General features: G+C 39.8%; 1 protein-coding gene across 4 annotated transcripts; it reads right to left on the bottom strand.

The window, feature by feature from the left end:
* Positions 1-2,456: 2,456 nt before the first annotated feature.
* Positions 2,457-8,362, bottom strand: LOC137934027 (potassium transporter 2). 4 transcript variants are annotated; one of them, XM_068778223.1, is made up of 11 exons: positions 8,271-8,362; positions 7,552-8,192; positions 6,204-6,320; positions 5,880-6,114; positions 5,551-5,796; positions 5,409-5,462; positions 4,491-4,751; positions 4,307-4,359; positions 4,102-4,225; positions 3,692-3,946; positions 2,457-3,592 (listed from the first exon to the last, which is right to left on the bottom strand). In XM_068778223.1, the coding sequence occupies exons 3-11, from the start codon at positions 6,240-6,242 to the stop codon at positions 2,514-2,516; spliced, it is 2,346 nt and encodes a 781-aa protein (XP_068634324.1). In that variant the 5' UTR covers positions 6,243-6,320; positions 7,552-8,192; positions 8,271-8,362; the 3' UTR covers positions 2,457-2,513. The 4 variants fall into 4 exon arrangements, with proteins under 4 accessions (XP_068634324.1, XP_068634333.1, XP_068634315.1 ...); XM_068778232.1 differs by adding an exon at positions 7,431-7,465 and having other exon boundaries at positions 7,552-8,295; XM_068778214.1 differs by having other exon boundaries at positions 7,552-8,295.
* Between the last annotated feature and the right edge of the window lie 9,522 nt (positions 8,363-17,884).

Genomic DNA, 17,884 nt, shown 5'->3' on the forward strand with positions numbered 1-17,884 from the left:
TACGTAGTCCACCAAGCTCTCCATAATTCCCTTCGAATACTTGGAGCCCTTCCTCACCCGAAATATCTCCATCTCGGAACGATCATCCCTCCAATCACCTGCAAAATCCATACCCACTTTACCATTTCCACAGGCGCCTCGTACAATGGTGTTCTCGGATGCCCGCCCTTCATAAAAAACGCCCTCTGGGCCAAATTCCGGAAGAAGGTGTACTCAATACAATGATCCCAACCTGAAGATTTCATCAATAGAATCAGTGTTAGAGAACCACATGGTAGTCTAGGAGACATGTTGGTTAGAGAACGACAAGGTAGTCTAGGAGAAATGTTGGTGAACCACATGCTTGATTAAAAAAGTTAGATATTATGTTAAACAAAATACAACACAAGTTACATAATTTGAAATAAATAAATCAATCAAAATATTGTGCACACTATTGCCAGACTAGTTTACATCTAATATGGGTAATCCTCATATTCATCCTCCTTTAGTTGATTTTCTTCTTCTCCATCCTTGTCTCCCTCTTCTTGTCCTCCTCTTGTTCATCTTCACTTGTTGTCTTCCTTTTCTTCTTAAGGGGGAGGATTCGGTATCACAACACAACCCTAATTACTCCCGCTCTTCTCCTCTACATGCTCTTGCTCCATCTCCTCTAGTTGTCACCCTCTTCTTCTCCCTTCTTCTCACTGTGTTCTTCTTCCTCTTTCTTCTCTCATAGCCTTAAACTTTAGATATGATGGAGTCCTTAAACAACACGGTATCAAAGTAGTTTATTTCAGGATTCCATGAAACAAATTTGGTAGAAGGTGGGACCAAGCCTACACATGTGTGGCACGTGTGTGGAGAAGGCCCACGCGTCCTTGAAGTGTGGCATGAGATGGCATCTCATAAAACCGCTAGATTCTCTCCATTGATTGATGCAATTGGGGAACCTAACTGATTGAGGAGTTTTCTTAAACATGTAATGGAAAAAGTATACATAGGGGTCTCAATTCAAGGGATTTCAATCAAACTCTCCTTTTCTCACAATTCTTGGAAGACTCTCTCTCTTAGCCTAAAGGTTTTCTTTCCCTTTTCTTCTTCTCTCTTCTCTAGCCGAGCTCTCTGTGCTCTCCTTTTTTCATCTCTTCTCCTTTTCTTCTTCCTCGCTTATTTTGCTCAAGGTTCTAAGCATGGGATCTAAATCATGTTGAATTTAGGATCCTCACGTCAAGAGGATGCTCTAAGAAGTTTACGAACAAAGCTACTCATAGAAGGCTCTTTGTGAAGCAAGTTTGAAGTTTGTTGAGATAAGTTTTTTTCATTCTTGTTATTATGGCTTCATGCTCTCTTTTTTCTTACCTCTGGAAGATGGTTCAAAGATGATTTTCTTACTCACTTTACTATATGAAAGTATTGAGATGTATGTATCTCGGATGGGAAGAAGTTTGTCAAAGTTATTTTGTTGGTTTGCAAGTTCTTGGCTGAAAATCAGTTTATGTTGAGATTTTTTTTTATAAAAAGTTATTATTTCGTGGGTATAAGATTTTATGATGAAGAGCAATGTTCTTAAGCATATTATGAGTGTTTTTTATCCATTGGATTTTGAAAATCTTATTACTGGGCTACTATTCTAAGCTTCTCCATTAGCCGAGTTGTTTCAAGAGTTGAACTCTACTTGATTTTGTGTCTCTTTGTAAAAGATTATAACAAGTCAATAAAGTATTTCTCTTTTCCAAAAATTTAACATATAGGCAACATTATAATTGGCATTAGAGAAGTTTATAACAAGTCAATAAAGTATTTCTCTTTTCCAAAAATTTAACATGTAGGCAACATTATAATTGGCATTAGAGACAATTTGTTGTAGGTGTTGTTCGGTAACCAAACTTAATGAATGGTTCAAATTGGTTTGGTAAATATTTCGGGAAAGAGAATGTGCTTATTATGTAATGAATGCTTACTTCATGAAGTATGTATCAGTTATATTTAAATAGGTGTGGGCCATGTTCCGCGATCTATCTATAAAACTAGGCACCAACCGATCAAATATTTATTCGCAAAAAATCAAAGTATTTCTTTATCTTTTACTCTTGTTTCATATGAGTTAAAAAAATTCTTTTAATTTTTCTTTTGTAGATTTTTTCTTTAAAAAACTATAGAATTTATATTCGATGATACTAAATCAATAATTCGTATACCAAAAATGTTATATTTACAAATCATAATCTTTAGAATGAAAATACCCCAATTTCCAACCTACAAGTATATCAAAATTAATATTTACCAAAAATATCATCATTTTTATATTTATAATAATATTATTATCTCTAATTTATCATTAAAAAATAATAAAGATAAATAAAAAACAAAATAAGAAGATATTAACTTAAGAGTCCTTAATATTATTCAACACTTCTCTTGCCTAATGGCTATGACAGGGCAAGAAAGGTTAGCCTTGTGGGCACACAAAAAACTAGATTTAATAAGAAACATTTGCACAGTTACAAGTGTAACAATATAATTACACACTCTTAGACTACGTAGACCATGCCCACCTCCAAGAGCGAGACGGCTGGCACCTTGAGCGCCACTTCTGGGCCACGGCAGTTCCGCCGCAAGAAGTTGAACCCATAATCTATGGCTAGACGCTTGAATATAGAAGACCCGGGCTTGGCCTGGACGTGCGAATGTCCCATTATGAACGCGATCCCCGAGTTCTGAGCCTCCCACAGCTCCTCTAGCTCTTCTCTTACCTGCGATTCCAACTCTTGGCTCTCGTCCAACATGAATCTCACTCTCTTCCCCACCGCTCTCACTGCTTCCATCTCTATCACTTCCCCCACGCTTTCCACTGTATGGAACCCGATCGATACGCTCGCCGCCTGTGGATTCTCATCCATGTCGTAGTCCGGTCGGGAAAACGGTGAGGCTCCTATAACGGCCAATCCTCCCTCGTCTAGATCCCCCGACCGCGGCATCTCCGTGCTGAACTTGTGAGACCCATCTAGCTTGATGAAGTCTGCGAGTCTTACTATTAGCTCTGATTCAAACGAGTCGACGTCCTGGTGGACGTCACGGTAACCGTACCGGACAATGCAGCGGTAAGAGCGGTGAGCCGACGGACCGACCCTGCCGACCAGATACCGCTCTGCTGGGGGGACATGCGGGACGGGGACAGATTTCACACAGACAAAGACAATCACGCGATGGAAGGCCGGGAGGTTGGTGACGAAGCGGGAGAAGTTGGCGGGGATGCCAGATATCAGGTCAGTGTAGACAAGGCCAATGCCTGGAACTCGGGCGATGCCGAGACTGGGGCCGAGGGCAAGGAGCCAATCGAGGGAGACCTTATTGTGGAGGTCGAACTCGTATTTCTTTATAGTGGCGTAGTGCCATACAAACATGATGGTCATGAGAATAAGGGCTAGGAGGATGGGAAGCCAGGCTCCATCCAGGAACTTGATCAGTGAAGAGGAAAAGTAGAGAGCCTCGATTGAGAAAAAGAAGAGGAAGAAGGCCAGACCTACAAGAGGGGGCTTGTGCCAGCAGAGGATGATGACTAAGGATGTAAGGCAGGTGGTCACCAGCATCACCGTCATTACTGCCAAACCTGTAAAATTACGAGGAAACGTTGAGCTCTAACGGAAAGCAATATCTTGATCATGGCTGCCGCTACTGAACTGACCATTTTGTCTGAAACCAACAGTACCTGAAGCATTTCCCATATGCTTGGTGTCTCTGAAACCAACAGCTACAGCAACACAAAGGATCATAAGCATCCAATTGATCTCCGGGATGTAAATCTGCCCATGTATTTTATCAGATGTGTGTACAACCTTTACTCTGGGGAAGCAACCGAGTGATTGGCTCTGATTAATGATGGAGAAGGTGCCACTGATGATGGCTTGGCTACCCACAACAGAAGCAAGGATGGCCACTACAAGTACTGGCCACCTCACACTTTCTGCCATTAACAAGAATGAGGCGTTAGCACAGTTAAGAGTGAACGTCTCTGGATATTGTTTCTTTCTCCTGATCATCATAATATGGATATTGTTTCGTTTTAAAATGATTATAGCAGAAGGTGTTGATTCTAAATGACATTAGAGAAGAAAATACCTGGAACGGAAACATAAAAACCAATCTGGTAGCTTGTAGAATTATTATGATGCTGCGACAAATAAGCAGCTTGACCCATGTACGCCAAAATAAGTGCAGGATAGACTAGAAAAGTAAAAGCAATCTGCACAAGAACGAAGGTAATCAAAATGCAAAAAATTATAACCAGTGTAGGGAATGAGGCATAAAAAGAAGTTGTAAATACCTGAATTGCAGCATAAGAGAAGTGCCCCAGATCAGCAAACATTGCCTCAGAGCCTGTTTCATGAATCGTGGAAATTGAAAGCAAAAGGTACATCACATGTAATACAGAAAAGGAAAATTGCCATTATAGAACAGAAAACTAGAAATCTCAGGTTGAGAGCTATCTTCTGAAGCTTCTGAACTACCTGTTATGCATAACAAGATTCCACCCAAGGACATCCAACCACCTTTCCTGGTTTTCTTCAAGAACTTGTACATGTAATAAGGAGAGAGTGCCTGATAGACATGGGGATTCCATCGAATGATATTGTACAGGCCAAGAGCGCTGATGCACAAAAGCCACGTCAACACCACAGGTGCAAAACAGAATCCAAGGCGATGAGTCCCATAATGTTGGAGGGCAAATAAACATACTAGTATCAGACAAGTGATTGGTACTACTGCATCTGCAAATCATGACTCTGTCATCAGAATAACAAGTGATTCTAATGAAATTCATAAGCTAGATTCTTGGGTCACTTGTTGAAGAAGGATGTCAATCCACTTATAATGAACATTTAGAATGATAATGTTTCTGTTTTCAATTAGTAAATATTTTTGCAAAGTCTTCATGGTTTGATCAAACTTCTCCCACTTTATGGGAAACAGGGGAGTTGAGTTGCAGATTTAAATTGTGAATGAAGTCTATTTTGTAATGATTCAGACATGATCAAATCCTCCCAGGCTCATCCAAAATCTTTCATCGTACTGTATTACTTGCACCATACTCGAAGCATGCATTTAAAATAATCATATCACTTCTTGCCAATCCACGTTCATCCAATACGAAAAGTCATTTGGTGCGAAACATGGCTGAGATAGCCGTTCATCGGATGGCTGAGATAGCGTTTCGCACCAAATGACTTTTCGTGTTGGATCAGCCTCCCTTCCAATCATTTTAAGTTGTTGTTCAGAACGCTTTGTTCTCTGTCAATAAATGGGTTCACTAGTTCCAAAAGTATTCTTGTTTTCAGGAAACTTATGCGTTCAAAATATCACAAAACCACAATTTCAGCTGGTATTATTGTCAACAGAAAATTCAAAGGAAAAGAGGAGATGCTTACATTCGTGGTGTTCTTTGGACATAGACAGTTCAAGCCCAGAAACAGCAGTGAAAACTGTTGGAAGGAAGAAACCTTTAGTCCCAAATAAAACTTGATCAGGCTGCAAAGAGATAGTGAAAATGAACGGCAGAAGAAGAATTACCAGAAATAGCTGGTGTGAGAACCCCATCGCCGATTACCATACATGTCCCTAGAAGAACCAAAAGGAGTAAAGCTGTGTGCAAGTTCTTGTTCTTCTCAAGAAAAGTTTTTACCCTCGAGCTATTTTTTGATTCTGGAGGGCATTCGAACTTATATGTTGACAGTTCTTCATCTGCAACTTGCCTATTAGGGAGAAGGCTTACTTTTGCATGTCTGCATATTAAGGAATACAGAGCAAACGTACCACCTGCAACACCGTAGCGATTATGCCTTGGAAGATCTTTCTACACTAATAAAATTAACTGTATAAATTTCAGCTTGAAAACCCACCTTCTCCGTTGTCATCAGCTCTTAGAACAATGAAGACATATTTAAAGAGGGGGACTAGAGTTAGAGTCCAGAAGACGAATGAAAGGACACCAAAAATCTCTTCGTTTGTGTCCGAATGGGTAATGTCCTCAGCAAACGTGCTCTTGTAAACGTACAATGGTGATATGCTCAAGTCTCCATAGACCACTCCAAGGCTTTGGTATGCTAATAGCAAGAGGTTCTTCCAGGAATCCCTCTGCAAATTCAGACACACGAGATTCAAATTCAGAACAGGCAATTTTCTAACACCCAAAACTCGTTTGGGGAGAACAAGCAGGGACAAACCTTTGAAGAACCCCAACAATTTCCAGTCTCGAGGTCCATGCTTCAACAGAAATTCAATCTCAAATGCAGATTCACGGATCTGCAACCGTCTGTCCAGGTTTTGCTTAACGAAATCAACTGTAAAGGAGAAAAAAAGGGGTGCAGATATTCCTAGTTTCAGAAGAAGAAAAAAGAAAGAAGAAGACAGACAAAAACAATTGGACAAGAACGGATCTACCCCTTTTTTGTTTCTGTTCGCAGAGCAAGAAAGAAGGTTGGTTTTGCTTTTTTACATTGCACAATGTGAGTGAGGAAAGAGGTGAAAAGCTAAGAACGATAATAATGGCCTAAGGACAACAGCATGTGAGCCCCAACACGATCATTCAAATGAAGTTGATGACAGGAGAGAGGCGACCAATGGGGAGTAACGAGAATAAAACAAACAGACCAGTAACTGCTCAATTCATCGTCACTCTAATGGGGTTTCTTGCATAGAATCTCCAGACACTGTCGTCCTCATTTGTGCTAAAAACCAACAGAGGGATTGCAGAGCAAACTGGTCACTGTAATGAGGCCGAATGTTGCAGTTCTAACACTAGCGTGTGGAGAAGAAAACATACGAAATCGGTGGACCAACTATTCCGGATTTTGCGAGACTCATCATAATCGCACCAATTACGCCGGCAGTAGAAGTAAATGCAGATCCGCGACGATGCTAAGAATAACTTTAAGAAATCATAATTATGAATGAAGTGATAAAAAAGGCCAAATTAATACAAAGGTCACCAATAGAAAATCGAAATCCCCCTAAGCGGCTGAAGATTGAAGATTAATACAGCAGAAGGTAAAATATTGGCTGAGACGACAAAAAGATGATGGAGGCGGAAAATTGGGAAAAAACAAGTCACGTGAACTCAAGGACATGTTATTAATGGAGGTCTGGGTGCCATCAAAGTTGAAAAGACTCTTTTCTCTTCCCCGAAGTACAAACTAGAAAGACGGTTCTCTCCTGAAGAAGGGTAAAGGAGAGGGAGAAAGGAAAAGAGAAAGAAGAGAATTTTTTTAGCACGAAGAACAAATGACCTAACTTCAGCAGAATTCTATGGACACTGAGATTCGGAATACAACGCAGTCTGTGCGCACTTCTGATTGATGCAGAGAGATAAACAGGACAAGATCCCCTCTTCGTCTTTTCTTCATTTTTCCGTTGAATAAAGAAAAGGGAAGGCGCTTCTTACTCACATTTACCTATTTAATGACAGTAGCTTTTAACTTCGTCTTCCCTGTCAACCAAACTTTCTCCTTCAATTGCAGAGAAATGCCAAAAGAGAAACTAAAAGAGAGAGAACATACTGTGGAATGGCCTTACCGGAGCAACACTGAAAATTCCTGAGTACAGATTAGAAAGTGCCCGGAGCAAAGACGTTTTGAGATTTCCAGGCAAGAAGCATCAGACGAATTAAGCCCATCAAGGAGAAGAAAATGGGCGAATGCCAAACCACGTGAAGCCTTCCTTTTCTATCCACTGAGCCTGAAAACCTTCTTCATTCGTAATCTTTCTGACGATACCAGGAAGCTTTTTTCACTTCTTTTCACAATAGTGCGTTACCATCTCCCTTTAACCCACAATTGCTTCTGTATTTTTTTCTGACTGACAGTAGTACGAACTACCAACTGCATCCCTTTCCTTTATCCTGCGCAGGTTGCTATCATTGAAATTTCGAAAGACTTTTTAGTTAGTAACCATTAAATATCGAATAATCCTTCCCGTATAAGATCTCTATCCTACAGTAAGTCATAAGATTATTTTTGCAAAATTTCCTGGGTTACAACAAGGTTCGTCCCTGTTTCTGCATCTTCAGCCATTATTGCGACTTGACGAAAGATATCTGACTTCATTGGATTTCTGATATGCTTTTATTTGCCTCAATTTTTTTTCTTGTTTATTGCTGTTCTGTGCCAGAAATTTATCGCCTCGAAGTTCTCGCTACGTCTCCAAAATACACCAACCTGACAAGAAGCAGCTCACCACACACAGAAATTCTCCAAAATTACTGTGCTTTGAATATGTTTGGGAAAAACCCTTACCTGTAGCAAGTCCACTTCCACATTCTCAGGCCTACAGAGTAAACACTTGATGATCTACTCATATAAATTCCGACATCGTTGAAGCCGAAACATAATCAAAACAATTCCTTCATCACAGAAGATTTTTCAGTTTATAGGAGCTAAATCAGTAAAGACACTTTGGCAGATAGCAGAATTAAGCCCATATGGAGGGTATTTTACACAATCACTCGCCCATTTCCCTAATTCGGCTCGGAAGAGCAGCAGACGTAGAATCGGTTCGTGAAAATCAGCACAGCTCGAAACGCGGAACAGCAACCAGTACCACAATCTTCTTCGCTCTCTACAATTTTTGCGCTAATGACGAAACTTACAGAGAAAGAAATGGATAAAGTAGCGTTTTCTGGGTTGTGGAACACGAGAGGATTCATGAACTGAAGGGGTCACAGCATGGCCAGTGGATGGGCAGCAGCATCGCCGCAGTATGGTCGGAGTATGTGGAAGTGGTAATTGGTGTGGACAGAGGAAAGTGGGAGAGGGAGAAGACCGAACTGGAAGATCACATGAACAAAAGCCCCTGTCACAACGCGGGAAGATCAATTTTAAATATTGTAATCTAATATTCATTTACGTTTTACGGTTTTCAAAAAGTTCCATATTTGCCAGGAACCTTGCCCGGCAGGAGCAGACGCGAATGTTTCCTTTCTTGATGTTAGAAAGCAGAAAAAAGGCACCTCGACTGCTACGACGGGAAGATAGCAATAAGCAAATCTCAGACGGATTGTTAACAGCGTTTTAAGATTCCTGGAGAAAACAAGTGTATCACCATTGTTAATGGAGTTTAATAGAAAGCCGAGAATCATGTGTAAATGCGATTACGATTTCATATCGAAGCCAACCAATAAAATCTCTCGGAACAAGAATCTTGATACAGAAATCATAGACCCATTGAAGCTTGAAAATTGTAAATGACTAACAATTGGCTGAAGCCAATTGGCTGGAATCGAGACAGTGAACCTGCCACCATTCTTTAGAGCTTTACTGAAAACGGGGAGAAAGAGAAAGAGATTCCCTTGTGGCAGGTCGGCGGGAGTGACTGGATGAGATCATCTTGTTGACCTAAAATTATCGTTTCAACTTTCATGAACGCTTGCCAAGTGGCGCACTCGAAGGATTCGAGTGGTTACAGTTCTGTTGGCTCTCTGGACGGTCTCTGGACGGTCGAGTTGTTGAGAGGTGTTGACACCGGAGAAAATTTCTCTCTCGCTCTCTTCTTCTTCTTCTTATCCCCTGATGGATCAGCTGCGAGCAAGTATCTGCCACCGTCACTCTTCTCCTTAACATAAGACAGTTATACCTGAGTTGATCTTTTATCTTCAAGGAACCATTTCTGAGCATACTGGGAGCTGCTCAGAGCTAGAGTTGCTAGATGCGAAGAACTGTTGGATGGACGTAGATGAGAAGTTACTGAAAATTGCTGCGCAAATAAAGAGATTGGAGTGTAGTGGCTTCATACCTGAAGAAAATGTTTTATCAAAGAAACGGTTTATCTGAGATGGACGGGGGCACATGTTGTCATCTTTGCCGATGACGGCCTTACTGAAAGAAAACCTGCAACGTTCTACGGGAAACAAGATTGCTTGAAGGAGAAAGCTTTGATGAGAATCTAGCCTTTGGCAAGTGATATTGGCAAGGCTCAATCGGACTGCAAAGTCGAACTGGCTCGATAATGCAGTTGGATTGAACCCTGCCAACATCACATTGCTGCAACCAACACTGATCGACAATGAGATTCAGAGTCTGAGACAACTTATATGGAGGTAGAAGGGGATTGTGACAAGCTCCTGTATGTTCTTGTGCTTGGAAATGTACAATTTAATGAATAAAACTAGAACAAGAACTTGAATCAAAGACAAAACAAGACAGTCAATAAGATTGAGAAAGACTTTAGCCGGCCCTTTGCATAGGAAGAAGGGAAGAAGCCGTGGAATCTTATGAACTCTATCAGGTTATTATGATAAAATAGCTTTAGCATATAATTTGTGATTCATAGCTTTATTTTAAATGTGTGATCATAGCTCCAAAACTTGTTACAAGAGGCTGAGATTTGCTTAAAAACTGAAGAAAAAAAAGCATCTCATAAGCAGATTGGTCTGATTCATCCTCTAAACGGGATCTCTACTTTCCCAATTCTCATGTGAAAAACGACCTCATCTATAAAACTAATCAAAATGTTCTGTTTTCGGATAGTTCATAACATAATACTATATTATAGAGTAGTGTTGGAAGATAGGCTCAAGCCCACATGACCAAGGAAGTCTCACACTTCTAATAGTGTTAGAACATGGGCTCAAACTCATACGACCAAGGAAGACCCACACATCCAAGATATGTGGAAGATGGGCTCAAAACCCACATAGTGATGGCGGAATGGTAAATAAAGAGTCATCTCATAAAGATGGTATTGATAAAATTAGTTGAAGTTCTAGGGGCATAATTATAATATTGTAGTTTCATTAATCTATAAATTGTACTTTAGGGGAAAAGTTAGGACATAAATCCATAACCTCTTTTTTTTCTCCTATTTTTCTCCCAATGGGTATCTTTCTTTTTTTCTCCATGAGCTAATTTCATGCAGTCCTGAAAATCAACAAGTAACATTGTACATATTTACTACTTTGCAAAGTATAATTCTTTATTGGTTCAAAATTACTGACAAAGTTTTAGGAGTCATAGATCAAATAGTTCTTCTTTATCGCTTAACATATTGCTATTTTGTATTTGTACATGGAGTTATGTGGCTATGAATAATGTAACATACCATCCAAAAAGGTAAACTTACCATTTGTGTTTCGTCACTATTAAGGTAATTTCCTTTTAGAGAGAGAGACATAACCGTTGAATTTTTGTAAACATAAATTGTGACATTTCACCTAAAACTAGATTGATTGTTGTGCATTAGTGCCTATTTTTGTTGACTTTGGATAACTACACATTTTAAAATGTTAGAGGATGTACCTTTCACATGAACCTAGACATGCATTAAATCAATGTCAAGATAATACTATTGTAAAGTAAAGTGGTAATGCAAAAGGAAAAAATTAGATAAGGCTAGACTTCTGTATTTATGAACTGAATGTTATAAAGCTTAGTGTAGAAGCTACCTACAAGTCCTTCCTACCCAATGGAACACCTTCAAAAGCTTTTGTTTTCAATTGATATTGCGAGTTTACCTTGTTTCATTTTTTTTTTATATAGCATGTTTGAATCCTAATTTCTAGGATTAAATATTTTCTAGTGAATCTTTTAAGTTTAAAATGGTAACAACGCTCAAAGTACTTTTGAGAGGTCGGTAGTTCAATCTTCCAAGACGCTATTAATGTTTATTAATTACAGTGCTATGTAAGTCCACAACATAATGTTTGATACCTATTCACTGCATTTTATTTGATACACATTAACTTAATGTTTAAATAGCATAGGAACCTATAAGCATGCATTAGTAAACCCAAACTTGTTGACAAAATAACATTAAGGCACTTCATAACATAGTATGTGATTATAGGGCAGCAAAGTTGTTGAATCCAGAGTGAGAAATATAGGTCTATAACATACTAACTAATACTCATAAACACAATATTTAACTAGAATGAGAATGTCATAATATAGTAAGTTGTAAAGTTTTTAGTTATTGACTACATCAATAGTATAGAATTGAAAGTCGTTAACTACATGAAGAAACAAAAGAGTTTGAAATCTTGAAGAGTAGTTGATTACATGAAATGTAGCCAACTACATCAATGAACAAAAGAGGAACAACAATCTATTACAGATAGTAGATTGTCAAAGCTCCACTTTCATGATTTTAGGATATTTTCCTCTCTTAAAACCTGTATTAAACCCATGTATCAAAAAAATTAAACTTACAAGTTCTCACCTTAATTCACTTGAATCCACAAAAAAAAAAAAAAAAAAAAATTCACATATTGCTATCATTTGCACTGAGGTTATGTTGCCTTTCTCCAAACTCATAGTTTTTTTTACCATTGCATCGATTGCTTTTTGATGGCTTGTACTAGGCACAATGGTGGCTACCCATCCTTCAAAGGCTCATGCTACTCTTCTTCATGTTGCTTCTTTGAATCTTCATTCTCTTCTTGTAGCCATGCTTCCTCTTTCTACTCTTCTTTATGTCACCCATCTTCTTCGTGCTCCTCTTCATGTTGCCACTATTCTTCACATGCCTATCGTGAGACTTACAAGTCACGTGCTTATATTTTTTCTTGTATTTGTTCATATAGCATGCTCTAATGCACCCCTCACCCCCCACACTTGTATTTACCTTTTCTTTCCATATCTTTAATATTAGAGGCAACAACACTAGTGTATTCAACAAACACTCCATGTTTAACTAATCTTGATTTATTCTTGGCACATTAGTTGTTGTCGATGACCCTTCTCATACATTCCTTATCATTTCATCTACTTCATTGTTATGGTCCCTAGCCATGGATCTAGTAACTCGGTGAGGTAATTGTGAATCCAACACTGTATTAGGGTTCTTGGTCATGGTAATGAAGAAAATAACTCACTTTCTTTACCTGTTCTCGTTATGCTTGAAAAGGAGTTTCCTTTTCTTAGTTTTCTTCGTAAATAAAATATTTCTCTTGTTGTTCTTGGCAAGGAAGGGTTAAACCCTTTTTGCTGCTCATGTCTAAGAAGGTAGGGACCCCTCTAGAAAGGTTTCTGCTGCCCACATAGGAGAGATTAGGACTTCCTAACCCTCCCTGAATCGGTTAGAAGCTAAAGCTGCCTCTTTTAGTGTGTTCCTCGATTAGGGAATCAAGCCTTCTCTTTTCTTGTTCAGATTGAAGGGAAATTCTTCCCTCTTGCTGCTGCAAATGTGGAAGAGGCTAAAGCCCCTCCTTGAACTCGAAAAACAGTATTCAAGACCCTCTTCCTCTATCTTGGATAATCTCAATGCAAAGCATAATTCAAAGAGAGAAGAAATAAAACTCAAATCAAGAAAACCGTTAGAGCTCGTCAAGGAGACCTCCCAGCCATAGAGATTGTCAAGGAGAACTCCAAACCCTATTTAACCTAATTCAATATTTGTCTTTTCTCAATTTCTCTACCCTTTAAATAGGGTTTGACGTCATAAGTGTTTTAGGGCTAAAAATAACAATTCTACCCATGCGTCCTTGCTCATTACATAATTAATGGAAAATTATACTAAAAGCAATATAAAATTTAAAATTTAAAATTAATAAACTCAGTGAGTCATTGCCTCCTCCTTTGGGTGACTCGGTGTGCTATTGAGCCATCAACATCTGCGCCCCCCCCCCCCCCCCCCCCCCCCCAATGGAGAAATAGCTTGTCCTCAAGCTCGTAAGATGGGTAGACCTGTTGGAAGTTGGCTATCTGGTCCCATGTCACATCTTCTTTTTTTATGTCCTTCCACTATACAAGAATCTCCCATTGGTTATCAATCTGACGGGCCCGCAATACCATAGCTGGAGTAAGAATAACTTGTCCATTGTCCACCGGAGGAAGAGACGGAATTGTCGACGGAGGTGGACCCTTAAAGGGTTTTAAGTAATGAAACCTGGAACACATCATGCAGTTTAGTTGTTGTGGGAAGTTGCAATTGATAAGCTACTGGCCCGATACGACAAATAATAGTGAAAGGCCCAAAGTATTTTGGGGAGAGTTTATGCGTTGTTGTCCCGCTAATGAGTGCTGACGGTACGAATGGAGTCGTAACCAGACATAATCACCTTCCTTATATTTGATATCCCGGTGTCCCTTGTCGTAGAAGTCCTTCATACGAACCTGTGCTTTGAGGAGGCGGTCCAAAATATTCTATAGCACTTGGTCCCGTTCCATAAGTGTATGATCGATAGAGTCCACGCAGGTGGAGCCCCAAGTATACGATAGGAGCCGAGGCTGATCTCTACCATATAGAACGCTGAAGGGAATAGATTGTAAAGTTGTGTGGAAGGAAGTATTGTAACAATATTCAGCCCAAGGGAGCCACTGCACCAAGGTTTTAAGATGACCGACCACAAAACATCGGAGATACATTTTCACAGTGCGGTTAACGACCTCTATTTGTCCATCTGTTTGAGGATGATATGATGATGAGAACTTCAACTTAGTACTGCAGAGATGAAACAGTTCACGCCAAAAAGAGCAGGTAAAAACCGCATCCCGATCACTAACAATCGAGTCTAGAATACCATATAAACAAACAATATGCACGAGAAATTTATGTGTCACTCTGGATACTGTATATGGGTGAGCCATGGGTATGAAGTGAGCATATTTGGAGAATCGATTCACCACCACAAATAATATCGGCTTGCCGGAAGATAGTGGAAGACCTTCGACGAAGTCCATAGAAATATTGGCCCACACCTGTGTAGGAAGTGCCAAAGATTGCAGAAGACCCGCTGGACTTAAGTGTTCGGCCTTGTTATGTTGACAAACCTGACAGGATGTTACATATTCTACAATAGAGGTCTTCATACCCTACCAATAGAAATCCACTCGAATGCGATGCAAGGTTTTCTAGATGCCTTCATGAGTATTGTCATGGTATGCTAAAATGATGGTTGATATCAAATCTTAATTGTGTAGGATATATAAGCGCGATCGATAATAAATAAGAGAATCCTGAATGGTCCATCTAGAGTCCATGGCCCCCTATGTGATTTTTTTGAGCATATCGAGAAGAACCAGATTGCTAGCATTTTCCTTCTTCACCAAATCTAAAAGGAAAAAATGAGGCTGGGTGATAGCATATAGAAGTGACGAGGTCTCCAAACGTCAAGACAAGGCATCAGCCGCCTTGTTTAATTTGTCGGTACGGTATTCCCCCATAAAGTCGAATCCTAGCAATTTACTTATCCAATGTTGTTGAGGAGAAGTCATGAGGCGCTGCTCCAACAAATATTTGAGGTTGTAATGATCAGTATGAATAAGAAATGCACGACCCCATAAATAAGGGCTCCAATGTTGTACAACTTTGGCTAACCCGACTAACTCCCGTCCATATGCTGGCAATTTGTGATGTCGTACTGCCAGCTGGCGGCTGAAATATGCAATATGGTGCAAGTGTTGTTGTAGAACAGCCTCAATGCCCCCACCAAAGGGGTCACACTTGACCTCAAATAACTCCTCAAAATTGGGGACTTGCAGAACTGGTGTGGATGCAAGAGCTGATTTGAGATCGAAAAAAGACTAAGTAGCCTGTTCATTTCAAATAAAGGAATTTTTCTTGAGGAGGTTTGTCAATGGTGTAACAATTGGTCCATAGTTTCTGATAAATTTCTTGTAATAATCTGCCAATCCCAAAAACCCTCGCAAAGCCGAGGTATTCATAGGTTGCAGCCAATCTGCAATAGCCATAATTTTCTCGGAATCCACTGTGACTCCATCATGTGAAATATTATGGCCTAGATAGGCCACATGTGATGTTGCAAATGAGCATTTCGATTTCTTTATATATAATTGATGGACACGTAACAATTTAAATACCAAATGTAAATGCTCTAAATGTTGATGTCTAGACTGGTTGTTAATGAGTATGTCATCAAAGAAAACTTGTACAAATTTACGAAGATAGTTACGAAATACCTCGTTCATTAATGCCCAGAATGTGGATGGGGCGTTGGATAACCCAAATGGCATGACCACGAATTCAAAGTGGCCATGATGAGTGCGAAAAGTCATTTTCTCGATGTTGTTTGGGTGTATACGAACCTGATGATATCCCGAGCGTAGGTCCAATTTGGTGAATATATGAGTACCATGCAATTCATCTAAAAGCTCCTCCACCACCAAAATAGGGAACTTATCTTTCACAGTTTGGTTATTCAATTCTCGATAATCAACACAGAAACGCCATGTACCATCATGTTTTTTAACGAGGAGGATTGGTGATGAGAATGGGGAACGACTGTTGCAAATAAGGCATTGTTGTAGCATTGTTTGGCACTGCCATTCAATTTCGTCTTTATGAAGATATGGGTACCGATAAGGTTGAACGACCACCACTTCTACTCCCTGTTTTAAACATAATCGATGGTCACAATGTGTCAAGGGAAGCAGCCCCGATGGCTCTTGGAAAATGTCTGTGAATGCATATAGAAGATTATCTATATTACTATCTGGATTGTCTTGTGAATGCATCATATGAATATGATAGGGCTTGTCCACATGACTGCCCTATAATAATACTTGTTATTTGCCCATTGCAAAACTCATAGTTAAAGCAGTAAAATCCCATAAAATAGGCCCGAGTGTTTGCAGCCATTTAATACCCAAAATCATATCGAACCCAGTTAGAGGTATGACAAAAAATTCAGAATGAAAGAAAGTCGTACCAATTGAGAAATTACCTTTTTTTGTTGATGTCGTAGCTAGGAATTGTTTCTCCATTGGCAACCGAAACAGTTGTTGTTGAGTGTGGAAGTATTTGGTGTTGAAGGTGTTGAGCAACGGTGCATTTGAGAAAATTTTATGTACTTCCTGAATCCACCAGGCTGACAAGGTCCTGGTCCATCACTCGAGTGCGGACTTGCATCATTTTGGCAAATTTTTGTCCTATAATGGCATGTAGAGAGATTTCTGGTGGATCCTCCTCAACTGTATCAATGTGTTGTGGTTCTGTGATCTCTTCTGTGACTTCATTGACCTCTAACCAAAACAACCGTTTACATTGATGGCATGCCTTTATGTTTCATCACAATCGTAACATAAGTTCTTTGCTCTGCTCTCCACCATCTCCCGACTAGTTAATTTTTTAATATATTGGGCGAGTGGGTTGTTGGGTCGTGTATCTGCTGTGGGATTAATACTAGGATAGTTTTTTACCAGCGGCCCTGCTTGTAAAGCTAGTTGAGTATTATTGTTGCGCCTACCTTGCCAGCTAGTGGAAGTGTTCCAATCCCCTTGCCAAGCAGACCTCCTATTTTGAACTCTTTGTCGAAGTTCGAGTGCGCGAGCTAGATTTATTGCTCGAGCTAAGTCAGCAAGTGCATGTAGCTCCACCTCTAACCTTAATGACTCATTAAGGCCCGTTGTAAATAAATTGACCTTCTGGTCTATGCGAACCATCCGACTAGCTCTAGTCAATTTTTCCTGAAACTGTTTTTTATAGAGCTCCATTGGGCCAGTTTGTCGTAACAGCACCAAATCCCCCAAGGGGTTGCTGTGGGCTGGAGGACCAAATCGTATAGTGCATAATTCTTTAAACTCTTCCCAATCGAGCATTAATCTATCTGACTCAACTTGATGAAACCAAACTTGTTCTTCCCCAAGCAAGTGGAAAGCGGCCAACCCTACCATAGCATTAGATGTTATTCTTTGATGGATAAAAACTTTTTTGCACCTATGAAACCAAATCAAATGGTCTTCAGACCCATTAAAAGTAGGAAAATCAAGTTTTGTATACCTTGGTACGGTGCCTCCTCCCTGGTTGAAGTTTCCAATCTAGCCAGGAAAACTAGTGCGACCAGCAAACTCATCTCCCCCTCTTGTATGCGGTTGTCCTCTCCTCTTTGTTCCGAATTTTAATTCCTTCCAGTCGACATATTTCCTATCATCCCAGAAAGTCTTTCAATTTGAAGATT

This window comes from Aristolochia californica, unplaced genomic scaffold (assembly GCF_029961685.1).
Source record: "Aristolochia californica isolate CCGP_79_NKW_82.1479 unplaced genomic scaffold, dmAriCali1.0.hap1 SCAF_10, whole genome shotgun sequence".
Classification (NCBI taxonomy): domain Eukaryota; kingdom Viridiplantae; phylum Streptophyta; class Magnoliopsida; order Piperales; family Aristolochiaceae; genus Aristolochia; species Aristolochia californica.

What these genes read in the sequence shown, in the direction of transcription:
- LOC137934027 (XM_068778223.1), bottom strand. Translation starts at nt 6,242, where the DNA reads ATGGACCTCGAGACTGGAAATTGTTGGGGTTCTTCAAAG. An exon ending in AGCTGATGACAACGGAGAAG is followed by an intron (nt 5,797 to 5,879) that starts GTGGGTTTTCAA and finishes ACGGTGTTGCAG; the next exon opens with GTGGTACGTTTGCTCTGTAT. An exon ending in TCTCACACCAGCTATTTCTG is followed by an intron (nt 5,463 to 5,550) that starts GTAATTCTTCTT and finishes TCCTTCCAACAG; the next exon opens with TTTTCACTGCTGTTTCTGGG.